General features: G+C 32.7%; 1 protein-coding gene and 1 pseudogene across 4 annotated transcripts in view; both read left to right on the top strand.

Moving 5' to 3' along the window:
* The first annotated feature begins 2,824 nt into the window (after nt 1-2,824).
* The window catches only part of LOC134250622 (uncharacterized), a 34,512-nt gene continuing 20,473 nt past the window's right edge, over nt 2,825-16,863 (top strand). Inside the window, exons 1-5 of one of the 4 annotated variants that reach the window (XR_009988540.1) lie at nt 2,825-2,943; nt 3,308-3,658; nt 4,115-4,188; nt 4,537-4,678; nt 5,773-5,887. Coding sequence is in view for 1 of the 4 variants with exons in the window: in XM_062732976.1 (XP_062588960.1) it covers nt 8,559-8,694; nt 10,038-10,147; nt 10,254-10,341; nt 11,923-12,191 (603 nt within the window). In the remaining 3 variants the exon portion in view is untranslated. Of the gene's footprint in view, nt 2,944-3,307; nt 3,659-4,114; nt 4,189-4,536; nt 5,888-8,527; nt 8,695-10,037; nt 10,148-10,253; nt 10,342-11,922; nt 12,937-16,863 lie in introns of those variants that run through there. The other 3 variants (XR_009988539.1, XM_062732976.1, XR_009988538.1) reach the window with 3 other exon arrangements.
* Nucleotides 16,156-16,863, top strand: part of LOC134250620 (uncharacterized) — a 3,668-nt pseudogene continuing 2,960 nt past the window's right edge.

The raw sequence follows: 16,863 nt of genomic DNA, 5'->3' as shown, positions 1-16,863 counted from the left end.
AAAGCGAACCTTATATAAGAAAAATATGGGATTATAAAAATGCAGATATAACAAAACTTACTGCTTTAGTTGAAACTACAGATTGGGGATGTTTAATTACCAAGGTAGAATCTATTGATAAAGCTACCGAAAATTTTACATCTACATACTTAGACAGCGTTAGAGAATGCTTTCCTGAGAAATTGGTTATGATAAGACCCAAAGACAAACCTTGCTTTGATTCAAAATTAAGAAGAACACTTCGAAACAAAAAATATTAAGAGAATAGGCACTAAAAACTAAAAACCGCTTGATTGGGCAAATTTTAGACAAATTAGAAAAAGTTTAATAACATTAAAAAGTATGTAATTAAAATTTACCAAAATGATATTGAATCTGAACTCAATGATGCAAACAAAAATAATTCAAAGATATATTGGAAACTAGTTAAGAAAATTTTTAAGACCAAATCAAGATCAGACATTCCCCCATTACAATACACGTCCAAAAATGGCGGTCGATGAGATAGCGTTTTCAGATGACGATAAGATAAATGTTCTAAATGACTATTTTGCTTCAATTTTAAGTGTTAATGATGAACATTCTGATTTACCCGAAGAAACCTCCATGTGCAACACAACATTTGATAAAATACATATTTGTGAACAAGAAATAATAGATATTTTATTAATGCTCCCTGTAAATAAGGCCACTGGATCAGACTCTATCAGTCATAAAATGATAAAAGCTACCAAATTTACTATTGTAAAACCTTTTCATTTATTGTTTAATCGTTCACTGAATAAAAACATATTTCCAAACATTTGGAAAATTTCTAACGTTATTACACTTTAAAAAAAAAGATGATCCCACGGTTTTGTCTAACTATAGACCGGTTTCATTGCTTAGTTGTGTGAGTAAAGTCATGGAACGTATTTATTTAAGCACTTATACAGCTATTTTCATTGTAATAATACATTTTATGAATATCAAGCTGGTTTTCTACCTGGTCACTCTACTGTATATCAATTAATTGAAATGTATGATAACATTGTTAGACAAGTTGATGAAGGGAAATTTTCTTGTATAATATTTTGTGATCTGTCTAAAGCCTTTGATCGTGTCTGGCATAAAGACCTTTTATTTAAACTAAAGATGTATGGTATTAATGGTGATATGTATCACTGCTTAAAAATTTATTTAAAAAAACAGAATGCAAAGAGTTATGTTTAGGAATTTGTTAAATCTAAATGTTAAATGCAGGCCGGGGTACCTCAAGGTTCTGTGTTAGGTCCTTTGTTATTTTTAATTTATGTGAATGATGTCGCTGATAAAATGTCAAGTTTTTGTAGACTATTTGCCGATGACAATAGCTTACAGCATGCTTCTAAATGTGTAAAATCAATTGAAAGTAATTTAAATAATAATCTTAAATCTCTAAAAGAGTGGTCAAAAAAGTGGTTACTTAAATTTAATGCCTCCAAGACTAAAGTAATGTTTTTAACACATAAAAGTATTTAGAATCCCCTAAGTTTCTTTTCCAAGGTAACCAATTAGAATACGCTCACACCCACAAACATTTAGGAATAACATTTTCATATAATTTCAGTTGGTCGTCCCATATTGAATCCTTACTATCAAATGCATACAAAAAATGGGTCTATTGAAAAAGCTCAAATTCAAACTACATCGAAAAACTCTTTCACTGAAGTATACGTCATTTATACACACCCAGCTTGAATATGCTTCAGTAGTGTGGGGAGGTTGTTCAACATCAGATTCTGAAAAACTAGAAAAATTACAACTACAAGCAGCCCGTATGTTACTGGTCTGACTCTATTAGCTTCTAGAGAGTCTTTATATTTCGAAACTGGCTGGGAGCCACTTAGTGATAGACGCAAGCTACATAGATTACATACTATTTATAAAATTCATAATTATTTACTTCCTGATTATCTCTGTGATATTATTTACGTTTCAACGCGTCCACTTATCCAACACGAAACTCTCAAAACTGTAATATACACATGTGTAGATTGCAAACTTATAAATCATCATTTGTACCAACTGTAGTAATGAAATTCATTATCGCTAGAAATTAGAAACTCCTGCTCGCTATCTACCTTTAAAGGAACGGTTGCACAAATAATAGCAGTAGTTCCAGCTTATTTCAGTTTCGGAAAAAGACGTAATAATATATTACACACCAGACTTCGACATAACTGTGCATTAAATATTGATCTTTATTGGTGTAACATTATATCAAGTCTATCATGTTCTTGTGAAAAAATAGAAGACACTCACCATTATTTTTTCTCCTGTACTAACTATACTGAGGCCAGGAAAGAATTTTTCGACAAGTTTCTGAGATTCGATAAGGTTCACATTGTTGACAACCATACGTTACTGTAGGGCGATTCATCTTTAAGTGTTGCTGAAAATGAGTATATTTTTTTCCATTGTAAATTCATATATTCAGCAGTCTGGCAGATTTAAATGATTTTTTGTACATGATTGTGTATAGCATTTGTACATCACACACGTCCTTGCAGTTTATTATTAATCATGTCATGTGAATTTATCAATATTTTTCTAAAACTATGTAACACATATGTAGATTAAACTTTATAAACTTTCCATGTAGGGAGAGGGCGAAATAAGTTTTGAGAACTTGTGCCCACACCATTGTATATGTATATTACAATAAAATATGTCCAATTCAAAAGATTTTCCCGTTATTTCCTAATCATAAGGAGCACATGGATGTTCCGGTGGTCCGTGTTTGCTCTATTCCTTTTTGTATTGCTTTTTTTACTTTTGAGCTTGAATGGTGTTTGTTATCTCCATTGCATGCTATGCACGACTAAAGCTTTGGGTTTGTGTCTGTGATTTTTTTCTTCATTATTATGAATCCAATACGCAGTCCATCATGTCTTATTCTTGTGTTTGTGTTTGCTTATCAAGGTTTGTATACTTGAATTCATTTTCTATGTCGATTTATAGTCTCATATCTCAGCACCATGTTCAGTAAATATAATTTATATATAATCATATGTGCTGAATTTCAACCAAGTAAACATATGCGTAAACTTTTTTTGCTTTAAAATATTAATGATTTTACATGTAATAATATAACGTAGAACAATTGAAAAAAAAGGATCAAATACAAATTCAGAAAGTGAAAAACTGAACTAATTAATCAATTTACTTTTTGAAGACGAGGTTAGATACACTTGCAGTGTAAGCCTATATAAGTTCTCCATAAAACGTTCACACCTTATTTTATATTCTATATTCCATATACTAGTAGTCTGCATTTCCTTTGCAGTAATTGGTCAAGATGTCCAAAAAACCATCGTTGGCTGCATAAGTGACAATGTCACGTTGTCCTTTGATTTACCTGAGAAGAAGGACCGTACTGTGGAAAGCTATATTTGGTACAAACAGGATGTTTCAGGGGATCCCAGCTTCGCCAAATACACTGTAGCTGAAAACAAGTTTGAAATCTTCAGAGATGCCCAAGATCGTGTCCTCCACAATCATAAAGATTCATCACAGCTAAGAAATTTAGTTTTACTGAATGTGAAGAAAAGTGATGAGTCAAAATATGTAGTTGTAATTAATTATGTCAACGTCACACAACACACATCGGAGTATCTCTTACGATTGTCAGTAAAAGGTATGTAAAAGAGAAAAAGCTTTGAAAAGTGTAATAATGATTTGATATATGAGGTACAATTTAAGGGTCATACACTTGGTCGTGTAAGTTTCTTTATGGACAGTCTTTTAACATTTGTTTGTTTTCTGTGTAATTGTAATACCGCATAGTGGGTTTTCTTGGCGGGTGTAAAATTTGGCTTCTTGCCTGCTCTAAGGTGTGCTAATTATTTTTTGCTAATTTATTTAAGCGGAGGCAGGGATTAAACTCTTTGCAGTTGGACACTCATAAGAGCATTGACCATTTTAGTGATTAAAATTTTAGCTGACTATCACAAAATAAGCCAAAATAAGTCAGAATTACCACCCCCGCTAACATAACCTGCTATAAGGTAACATTCATACATTTTGAAAGCATTAATTTTATTCTTATAAGGTCACGACTTACTTTTGCTATTGATATAAATATTTTTCTTAGGTGTTTGCTTTGGAAAACCCGAACAAATAGAGGGATGCGCAGTATCAACATGTTTTACAGGAGAGAACGGAATGGTATCACGTTTTACAACGAAATTATGAAGGAAGGGGAGGGGATTTATACTGAATTAAATAATGTTAAATGATTATTAGCCCTATTTCTCTTATCAGAATTAATAGAAAATGTATAAGGGTGGACAAATGCTGCTGAATTATATTATACTGAAGATTTATGAAAATAAATATCCAATGATATTGAAATTCTAAATGTTAACGTATAAGTACATTAGTACATGTACTTAAAATAATTTATTCCAGTAGGCCCTTGCCTTCGTAAGTCTCATTAGGAAATCTGATTTTAAACTTCCTGAGAGGAATTTTAAGTTTCATAAGTTGTTTATGAAAGTGTCATAAATCTTCCAGATTTACGATGACCAGGCAGGCGAGACACAAACCGTGAATGGTTACACAGTGGTAAGAAACTGTACAAGTGGTGTCTCTATTGGCTACTCCTGCTGTAATGCAGCCGGAGACTGTGAGCAACAAATGCTCATAGTACCCGAAGGTACGTTCATTATTGTATTTTATTTGAAACATAGCTTTGGGACTTTGGTTGCAATTGATTAAAGATCCACTTAGATTTTTTTCATGTAATCTTATTCAACATGAAGTGGACTATTAGTCAAACGAGAGTAATATGCTTTGTTTTATTTTTTCATTCCTATAGAATTTCACCATCTACTAAAAAATGACCAATATTTATGCTAAAATTCATGGCTAAAATTTATGAGTGCTATATTTATATGCAGTAAATAGTACTGTGCGAGTATGAGACACGAACTGAACTCATAGCTGAAGAAATTGCGCTCATAGTCACAGTGAGTGCTAGTTCAAAGTAGGAGAAAAACAGAAAGTATTCAAATATATATATATATATACATGTAGACACTTGTATTTTAAAAATACTTAAAAACAAATGATATAATTTAATGGCAAAACCTCTATGGGTATATTTGTCATTCGATAACATGCTGCCAATTTTAGAAGAAAAAAAATTATTTAGAGAATGTATTTTTGAGGAAAATTATTTTAAAAATTAAAATCACACGTGAAGAAGCGGAGACATATATGCTTTTGAAGAAACTACATTGATAGAAAGATAACAAAGGGTTATTGTGAGTATTTTTACGCATGTCTGTACATGTACTACTCTTTTTTAAATATATGTCAGATATGTATATAATATTGTTACCCTTGCATGAAAGACGCTATTTCTTTCCATGGTTCAAATTATTTATAAAGATGTTTAATAAAAGTACCTGCATTGTTGGTTAGAGTCATCAAATCACTTTTCTTATTCGCTTTAAAACAAATCTAAAAATTGTTAACTTTAATCCAAATTTTGCAAACCCATTCAAATTGAGTAATACATAGCATTTTTTGTTACGATGAAAAAAGTGAAGGTTACGATACGTCTCCTATAATAAACTGCATACTGCGAAAGTGATAAATAATTTTGTTATTGAAAGCTTTTGTTTTTTTTTGCATTTTTGAACCATTGCTGTTTGCCCAATTTAAAGATTCGATATGTAAGTATCATTTTCTATGCGTTAATTACCATCACTTTCATTTTTCAAAATTTTGATAATTCTGTTTCAGCTTAAAATTGGGGCTCTTCACATGGAACTGGAGTTAGTCTGGTATTTGGAGCTTTGATAGGAATTGAACTTATCGTTATCACTACGTGTCCTTAGTGACACAGAAGTAAATAAAGGTAAGCCTATCTCTGAGTACTTTCAAATGGTTGAAGTACGAGAGTTGATCTAAAAGTAACGTCACAACTTCAATAAAATTGCTACCAGTCGACATACATTTTACAACATACTCAGTAATTATAAATGATGGAAAGTATTTATTTCAAATCAGACCTGAAAATTTTAATTTAAAGTAAATAGTACTTTTAAAAATATAGAATTATATACAATATGCGAATTTGGTAGTTGCCGCATCTAAATAACGTCAGGATATGGATACTCGCCGTCATACTTAAAACGTTTCCCGATAAGATTATTTGAGATTCTCCAATATGTTGACAAATTTCTGTTCTTAGATGAATTGTGCATTCACTCTTTTTATAACAAAGTCCTTTGTCAAAATTCCATGAACAGTATAATAAGACAGTGTCCTAATACATTTACATAACAAATACACAAATGTCTTTTGACAACAACAGACACCATGTTAAACGTATCCTTCCGACCTCTCTTCTTTCAGCCTTCTTGTCTTCTAATAATACAATGACCCATCACACTCCCTAAAATCGCTAAAATCATCTATAAACATGACTCTTCTTTACTTTTTTTATCATTGTGAGTCTTATCAATCAGTGTAAACTGTCTATACTGGTAATTTCCCCATTTTGAAGTAAAAATGCATATCTGCTCGTTACGCCCATCCCCCCCCATTTTACACTTACTTTGTTGAATGCATCATGTAGAGTCAAACACAATTTTTTAAATCAAAAAATTACAATGGCGTCATTTAATCCTAACTGATAATCAGAAAAACATTTTTATACTAAGTTAATTTTGTCTTTTAAAATTTTTGGGCGATAACTTGACACGTTTGAATTTTTTTTTGGGGGGGGGGGATATGTTTGTCTTTCTCATCCTAAAAAAATATTCTTTTAAATGTGACCTTGAGATGTGACGCGGCGACACCCCCATTGCTTGATGTTTTAAACATCTATAAAATTAATTTAATTTAACATTATTAGACAAAAGTTTATACGTTAATTAGATTTATATATGTTCATAGTTTGTTTGGTATATAGTCTTTGATTATATGACACCATACAGAAAAGATATGTCCACTGTGACATTAATTACTTTTGGATCAACCCTCGTATAATATAAAACGTCAAAAATCCTACTGTTGTTGATATATTTACCAAGAAGACCATTATTCCAATTTGTTCTAGTCATCGCTAATTTTGATATTTTTAAGTTGTTGACCTGTCAAAACATGCTTTCAAGAATCCTGATCAGGCCACTTTTAAAGTTAAAAAATACCACTGGAGGCATTTTAAAACCTAGGAAAAAAAGAAACGCTTGCCAAATAAATTTTATTACCCATGATGTAATTCATATAGTAAAAATATTTTGACTTATATGGTGAAAACTTTTATTTACTATAGTTTTCTATATTAAACAACTAGTATTAAAATAGTAAACTATAGTTATGCCCCCGTAAACGAAGTTTCGGAGATATATAGTTTTTGTCATGTCCATCCGTCTAACTGTCTCTCTGTTTGTCTGCAAAAACTTTAACCTTGCCCATAACTTTTGATTTGGTAGAGCTATGACTTTCATATTTCACATGTGTATTCCTTGTGACAAGACCTTTCTTTCGTTACCACCAAATTTGAGCTTTTGACCTTGACCTATGAGTTTGACCCACTTTTACACAAAAATTCCAAACTTTTACTTTGGCAATATCTTTTGAACAGTAGATACCAGGACATTTATACTTCACGTATGTATTCTTTGTTGCAAGACTTTTCATTGTATACCAACAACCTTGACCTTTTGACCTTGACCTTGGAGATTTCCGTACTTATTGAAAAACTTTAACCTTGTCCATAACTTTAAAACGGTTAGGAATAGGGCTTTCATATTTCACATATGTAATTATTGTAAGAAGACCTTTTATTGAATACCAAAACCTTTGACCCTTTGACCTTTTCCTTGGAGTTTGACCTTTTTTTAAAAAGCAAACCTTAACAATAACTTTTTAAAGGGTTAGGGCTAGTGCTTTCATATTTAACATATTTAATTCTTGTGCCAAGACCTTTCATTTGATAGCAAGATCTTTGTTGTTTTCTTTTGTTAGTGTTATTCTAGTAGAATTACATTGTAATTTATTACTTGGAAATTTTCTAAAAGCTTTTCACCATCTGTGAAATTGATTTCCCCAGAATCAGGACAGAAAGAAGAGCAAAACCGAACACATATCTAAAATAAATTATAATTTAAATATTTTCATTACTCCAGAAAATGTAGAAAATTCAATTCATGTAATATGATGGTTGAACAGCATCCTCTGTCCTGGTGATAGGGAAGTGTATAATTTACAAAAAAAAGCTTTGATTAAAAATGTTAATTGTCATAAATAGTTTTAGACGTAAAAGAATTTCCTTTTTCACACGAGGAAGATTTTAAAATTACAGAGCATTTTGGAATCACAGGGATTGAAATTCCCTTTGCTGTTCTGTTCATGTATAAGCATTTTTGCTAATATCATATATTTTAATAAATCTTGATGCTTCACTAGTCTTTAAATCAAAATATCTCTTATACATTTAAACAGCAATGAATAATCTTCTATTAAACTTTTGAATCTAACTAGATTACAGAAAGATCTCCATAAAAAATTTGGAGTGGATTATGATGATGTCATTAGAAGTGTCATTAGAGAGTGAAATGAAGAACCTGGCGGTACCTTTCAGTGTGGATCAGTTCCGATCACATCGACCCACACTGGAGAAATATTTTCATAGAAAATTAAGAGAAAGGCTGGAAGGTATATGTACTATCAGTAATGCTACATGTTAGTTTGAATAAATTAAGGAAGAAGAAGGTACAGTTTTAGATTTATTGTGCCCTGAAATTTAAATGTTTTCAAAAGTTTTGAAACTGGCTTAAATATTAGTTGATTACATGTATATGACTATGATAAATCTGGAAGGAATATGGCAAGGAGTATTATTCTGGATTTACATGTATGATGTCATTAATTTGATGCATCTTTCTATTTCAAACAGAAAATGTCTGAAAATGACTCATTTTAAGGGTTATTTTACTTTTGAAAATAGTGTCCACAGCCGTCGCCACTTTAAGTTTGGGATATGTTGTGGAAAATTCTTAGAAAAATCACATATCTCAAAATTGTTGTGGGCGACGCCTGTGTACAATGTTATCTGAAAGAAAATTCTATTGAAAATTGATGTCCTCTGCAACTTTTCAAGAAAATATGGAAAAATTCACAAGTTTATGACGTCACAATTAACACTTAGAAGGTCATGAGAGAAAAATGATTTGTATGATCTTTAGGCATGGATCTTCAAGGATTCGGAAAGCATGAATTTTAATTTTTCTATATCACTTTCATTTTTAAGAAAAACACAAGGCAATATCTGTATTGAAACTGTGCCTTGTTCTTTATGAAAGTAAGGAGTTAATTAAGAAATAAGGTATCATTTTTTGAGTTTTATTGGGATGTAAAACGGGTTGGTCACGTAATTTGATCATGTGCCAACCCGTTTTACATCCCAATAAAACTCAAAAAATGATACCTTATTACTTATATTTACATTTGTGACTGATTTATTACAAATAGTAAGGAACTTAAGTAAAGTTTGAAATCCATAAAGTTTTTTTTTTCAAAACTGTAAAAACGCCTTGTTCAAATAGTGTTATATAAGGGAAAATATTTGCAAATGTAAATATTGCCAATTAATTTTACTTCATGCTTTTTGTAATACGTACTGTATACAGGGTTATTTTGGCCGTTTCACACCTGCAAACATGATTGTAACACTGTTGTAAATTTACCCAGACATGATTGTGTTTAAAAGATAATGTTGTAGTCTTTGAACTTTCTGTTTAAAATGTGTCCACTTCCAATGAGGAAAAAGGGGGCAAAAGTAAAATGGGGGTAAATGTGTTTCTGTACACAGTTACTCTGTCTTGAATGTTTGCATACTCGATTAAATCAAATTAATAGAAAACATACCAGTATTAAGAAATATTTTGCATTCTTAAGATATACAATAACAAGATTTTGATTTTTGACTGGAAATTGCTGTCCTGATTGTTGTCCGAGCACCTGTAAGAACATAACCCTGTGTTCTCTCTGTCCTCCAGCTAGAACCTGTGACAGGGCTTTCCACATCAATGTGGAGATTTTCCACCTAGGTAAAGTGGATATCCCAGCTGTGGTAACAGAGAGGTACCTCACCAGGACTCTACTCAAGGTGAATGAATGGACATGTACTGTCAACAATTTAAAATAAATTGAAATGTATTAGGATTTGGATATTTTTAAAATGCTTAAATGATTTTGTTCTTTTGTTTTTTAAGGAAAATGCTGACAGAGAGGTGTTTATTCAGGAGAAAATGGTGGAAATTAAAAAGACGCTGCGAAACACAACACAAATACGTAATACAGGTAAACATTACAATAATTAAAAAAAGGATACAGTATTTAGCACATGTACTTATTTTTTGGCTTTTCTATGCTAGAGGCTCAGATGAGGTTTTCTATCACATGGGTAGCATGATGGGTTTAGATACATTACCTTTCCTTGTAATGCTTTAGCAAGTGTCCTATAATTTAGGCAGAAATATTCCTTAGTTGTTTATTCTTATGACATAGCCTACTTTTAAAGTAAATATGCATATACAAGAACTGATTTTTAGCTCACCTCAACGAAGTTGGGGGAGCTTATGTAATACCCTCGGCGTCGGCGTCGGCTTCGGCGTCCCAGGTTAAGGTTAAGTTTTTTGAAGCAGTTTTCTTTTTAAGTACTTCTATGTCCTATATTGATTAGACATGCATGGAAGATGGTTCTAGTGTGTTTCATTGTACCAGTCAAAGTTTCAGATGCTGCAATTTCAGCAAAGGAATGACCAGGTTAATGTTTTTGGAGCAGGTTAACATTTTTGGTGCAGTTTTGGGTGTAGGTTTCATTTCCAAGTAACTATAAGCCCTATGTTGACCAAACTTGCATGGATGATACATAGAAGGATGCATACTACCAGGCTTGCTTCGGATGCTGAATCTGACCTACATTTTACGGTTGAGTGAACAGGTTAAAGTTATTGGTGCATGATTCATTTCCAAGTAACTATAAGCCCTTTGTTGACCAAACTAGCATGGATGATACATCTAAGGATGCACACTGCAGGGCTTGCTTCGGATGCTGAATCTGACCTACATTTTCTGGTTGAGTGAACAGGTTAAAGTTTTTGGTGCAGGTTTCATTTCCAAATAACTATAAGCCCTATGTTGACCAAACTAGCATGGATTATACATATAAGGATGTATACTACCAGGCTTGCTTCGGATGCTGTATCTGACCTACATTTTCCAGTTGAGTGAATAGGTTAAAGTTTTTGGTGCATGATTCATTTCCAAGTAACTATGAGTTCTTTAATGACCAAACTTGCATGGATGATACATATAAGAATGCATACTACCGGGCTTGCTTCGGATGCTGAATCTGACCTACTTTTTGTTGATGAGTGAAAATGTTAATTTTTGATGCATGTTTCATTTCCAATTAACTATGAGCCCTATAATGAGCAAACATGCATGGATGATGCATCTTAGGATGCACACTAATGGACTTGCTTCGGATGCTGAACATTTTCAGATAATAGACCAGGTAAAAGTTATGGATGCAGGTCTATTACCAAAAAACTATAAGGCTTATATAACATTGTATAAACCAAACTTGCACAAATGTTGCATCAAGAGATGAAAACTCTCAAATTTGCTTCAGATGCTGGATTTTAATTACATTTTCATGAAGAAGAACTAGTTTAAATTTAAAATGAAAACATGTAAGCAATTAAAATTGCTTAAATATTTTCATTTTTGGAATGTACACTTCTTGTTGGTTAATTGTGTGACTTTGCCTTACTTAAAGACAACATTCGTTGAGGTGAGCTCTGTAATCTCTGATTACCTATGTCTAAGAACTTGATTACCAGTATACAGTAATAATATGAAATTTTCTCTCTCCAGCAAATGAAATTCAGCAAGCAGCAGTTGCAAAATCAAGAAAGATTGGTATTGAAGCCTCGGTAAACCGTGAAGCAAACTTGACTGCAGCTTACATTTCTGCTCTGTCGGCCATGTTTACGAGGTTAAATGTCACGGAGGAGGAGCATAAGCTGTCAATCATGATGATTCGAGCTCTGGAGGATGTGGCAATTAAGGGTAACCTGTACAGGACTTATGGGTACGACAATGGTACCATGTCACTGTATACAAAGAGCATGTCCATAGGATAGGACTCGAAGAGAATATTTTTTCTTCTCTCTGCTCAGATTAACTTACAATAACTGAAGATATTTATACCTCAACCATTATTAACAATTTGAAAAAAAACCCGATAGTTTTAATGTAATTGTTAATTTTCCTTGTTTTGTTTTTTGTACAATATGTATATCAAGTGTCTATTATTTATTTCCCAATTTTCTCTTGTTCTGATGTTTTGTGCCGCGTGTTTAGTATTTAATAGCATTGTGAATTTTTACTCATCTGTTGTACAGATGTATGTATGATCTTAGTTTTCCAGAGAACCTCTAGTATAAATCATGTATTTGTCTGGAATTTAATAATCATTTTATTTATCAGTCTCTCTGTAATGATTTAAGATTCATTCCATTTTATATCTCTGACATTTTTAAAGACAAACTATATATATATATATATGTGAAAAATCCAGATAGGAGATTTGCATGCTCAACACTTCTAAAGCCTGGATTGTGCAGCATAATATTTCACGGGTAGTTGAGACTTCTTTGTGTTTATTGTCATCTCTGTTATAGCCATATAAAATAGTTTTTATCAGTATATTTTTATGTTTTCTTAATTTACTGTAAGAGACAAAACAAAATTATTATGGTGCTATGCATTCATACTTGTTAGTGCTTTGATGTACACACTTCATTGATGCCTACACACTTCATTGACGCCTAAAATTCAATACAATCATGTATTTTCATGGATCCTGTGTTTAAGAAAATAAAGTTATTTAAATGCATAGAAAACTTTGCTCTCTTCATTTCAAGAACATTCTTGTTGCTACCCCCACCCTGCCCCTTTCCCCAAGTGATTTTTGAGCATTTTTATTTATCTTTGATCATTCATTACTCTTTTGTTCAAATCTCATTCAGTTGGTTGTTTTCTTGATTACCTAATTAAATAAGATCTAAGTATCATGGATAACTGAAGTCATGATCAATTGAGCCCCATTCTGGAGTCTTCCATGACAATAATTACAGTTTGAAGAGGACTGTACATGAAACTCCTAAATGTTAAGGAAAAAAGGTATTACTGCATGAAAAAGGAAGAAAACAAATAGTGCTCAAACTCTTAAGGTGGATTCATACTCTGATAAGGGAGACAACTCTTAATGACATTAATGTCTATTATTCCTATATAAATTTGCCAAGTTGTAGTGTCTTGTCCAATTTTGCACCACAAGCAATGCTATAATTGTTTGCACTTTGTTTTTAATTATAAAATATATTTCTTTTGGAAAATCATTAAGGTCCAAGCAACATTTTATATAAATGGTTTCTGAACCTTAAAGGCAATTAAAAGAAAAGAAACTGGTATCAGAGAAGAAGGGGACCTCCAGGTCGTCAGAGATGGGACCCAGGTGTTGATGAGAAGTGTTCACTGACTTGTACATGCTGGCTACATATGGACACAACCTTGTATACCTGCTAATTTGTGTGTACAGTTTATATAATCGATGTATATAGATAGGAACACTACAATCATCTTCTAGTGATACAGTTGATCTAGTCCCTCAAAGTCATTCTCTTATTTATGGGGAGACAATGGACACAGCCACTCAGAGCTTGACTCCAAACTATTAGTCATTGAAAAATATGTAGCTTTAGAGAAAAGACTCACATAAATTGAATTAAGGTGTCAGATATAAAGACTATAAATGACTTGGTCTCAACACTAAACAGCAAAGTAAGTACTAGTACTACATGTATTATATTGAGAACGATTTTTAAAACAGCTATGAAACACACAGATTTTGATGTGGAACAAAGTGCTGCTGCAGCAGCGACTTGCCAGATTTTTGACGACGTTAATAAGACCGCAGAAAATGGAATTAAAATTCCTAAAATATGAAGCTAAGACCGTGCGGGAGAATATGAACAAAGAATTAAGCTCAATGACAAGACAAAATGAAGAATTACAGAGGTCTATCACTGATCTAAAAAGTAGGTCAATGAGGGACAATCTTATTTTTAGTGGAATTCCAGAAACCCAAAACAAAGACTGTGAACCAGTTCATAAATTTCTCGTTAACAAACTGAAAATCCGGAACTTAGGGAATTCCATATGCGACAGCCAACTGTTTACTGTCAACTGCTAACTGCTTAATGCCAAATGCCACTCAGCAGTTGGCAGTAAGCAGTTGGCTGTCGTATATGAAATTCTATAGGAATTCAATATAAATGCATTTCAATAAAGTGTAGTCTAATTCTTATAAATAAAAGATATATTTATTCTCTCACAAATAAAATAAAACACTTATCAGTCAAAGAGGATTGATCATTTCTTCAGGATGTTTTGCGCATACCCAAACTAGTCCTTCGATAAAATACATGTATTATCAATGCGTAACTTTGTTGAAAAAGTCCTTTGACATAATGCTTTCGATATAATTACCTGATTGTTAATTGAGATTTATATGAAAGAGAACAGTCATATATTAGTATTAAAATATGAATAAAATAGTTGATGCAGTTTGTTTCTTTTTTAAATATTTTTTTTCAAAACACTGAAGGAAAATTGCATTTAATCATATTTTTTATTTAATCACAACAAACTGACTACGTTTATTTTGATTGGGTGATTTGCTAGGCACTATAGCTATGTGTTGCACTGATTGCAGCAGAGTGCAGTATGGTGCAGTTATACTTGTATCATAGCAAGCATAACTAGTTAATGCCCTTTCATAAACATTCCCCACCATCCACCCTCCAAAGTCAACCTTTATATACAATTTCCTCTTGCGCCTGAAAGTAAGTTGCAAAATTTGCATAATATCAGTTTCTTACCAAGTTCGATAATCAAATTATGCCCCTTTGAACAACGAAGACAAAACGATTATGCAAATGTTTAGGCAATATCAACGGATAACAAGTTGGTATACTATATAAGACTAGAGAGTCGCTCACTCATGTAAAGTTTGGTCTTACAAATAGTGTGAGTTTCTCTCACTATACAAGTACTGCTAATTGGCCAAGCATGTAGACCTAGCACTGAAAGCGCTTTTAATTGTTCTACAATGGGCGCTTTGTTTGAATGAGTCTCATGATGTTCACTCGTCAGTCAGACAGGAAAATGTTTATTCATTTTAATGTTTAGGCCTAACTTAATAAAGACAGACCAAATATGTTTTAAGTAGACAGTATACGTCAAGCAATTACAATGAGATGCATTGCAGCACTGCACTAGTTGATCTCTCTATTTAAGAGCATCCAGTCTGTCCCTAACTTTTTAAAGAGAAAAAAAAATAACAAGATTTTGTTTCAACTTTATCTTCAATAAATAAAATCATGTAAAACAAAATTGGACTTATGAATCTTTGATTGACATTCCATTGTAGTGCAGTGCAACATAAGTATAGTTTAATTCTTATGAAGATAAATTAAGAAGAATTAATATGCTGGCAGGAGTGCTGGAGACTGTTAATTTAGATTTGCATGAAAAAGGACATTCAGTCGTATATAAATCAAAAAATAAATAAAATATTTTATCCAGTCTGTTTTTTAAAAAAATTTAAATATAGAATCCATCCAGATTTTTAAATAATTTAATTTGAATGAAATAAAATCCGTCCGACTTTTATTTCAAAACACAAAATTTTAAAAATTCCATAGGGACTACATATCTATGGCACGCCAAATTCACAAAAATGAGCTAAACAGTCGATAAACTAGGTTTATGCGATGTAAACTATAGTTTACGGACTGTAAACGTAAATATAGTTTTACAGATGAAAACTATAGTTAAGTTAAATAATAAAATGTCCTGGAATTTAGAAATGAGTTGAAAAGATTTTCCTATCATATCATCTGAAATGGCTACAAGTGAAAACAACAGTAATAACCAAAACTCCTCCTCTACACTATGGACCCCGGCTACTAAAGGTCTAAGTTCCTCATCCCCAGACCCACAAAAGAATCTCTCGATTCCTCAAAATCTGAACATAAACCCATGGGGGAGTTACAAACCTCCATGATTAATGAACTGATCGTAAAAGCCATTAACAGTCAAGCTTTCATAGGGGCGTTTGCTCTTCTCATTGCTTCGGCAATTACCCCCCACATTCAGGTGATAGTTCAGAATTGCGTCCAACCAATTTTAAGTTCCATCCAAGAACAACAAAAAGACATAGAAGATCAAACGAACAAATACAATCACTCAAACAAATCAACTCTGATCTCCAACAAAGGGTGGATGACCTTGAATGCGGTCTGGATAATCTGGAGCAGTACGGACGCAGAACGTCATTACGTTTCCACAACGTACCGATACCAGCTCCAGGGTCAGAGGACGAGGAGGAGGTGGCCCCAGATACTGACGCTACAGTGATCAAAATATGTGAAGGGACGGGAGTTACCATCAGCCCCGATGACATCAACCGATCACATCCGATTGGAAGACCAAACAAGAGGCCCAGGGGCCACAGCGCTCACCTGAGCACACAGGCTAGGAAAAAGCAATTATTCTCAGATCTGAAATGAAAGTTTACTGAGTTTCGAGGGGGGGGGGGGCTTAAATCTTAACTCCCCAGGGGATCATGATTTGAATAAACTAGAATCTACACTACCTGAGGATGATTTAATAATTATAAATATCACTAATTATGGCTTTGAAGTACTTGAGAAGGAGATTTTAAAAGATTTCCCTAAATTTTCTTAT

This window comes from Saccostrea cucullata, unplaced genomic scaffold (assembly GCF_032062105.1).
Source record: "Saccostrea cucullata isolate Sc308-1 unplaced genomic scaffold, CSIRO_AGI_Scuc_v1 ctg6349, whole genome shotgun sequence".
Lineage (NCBI taxonomy): Eukaryota > Metazoa > Mollusca > Bivalvia > Ostreida > Ostreidae > Saccostrea > Saccostrea cuccullata.
This window is presented reverse-complemented; position numbering and strand designations above follow the sequence as displayed.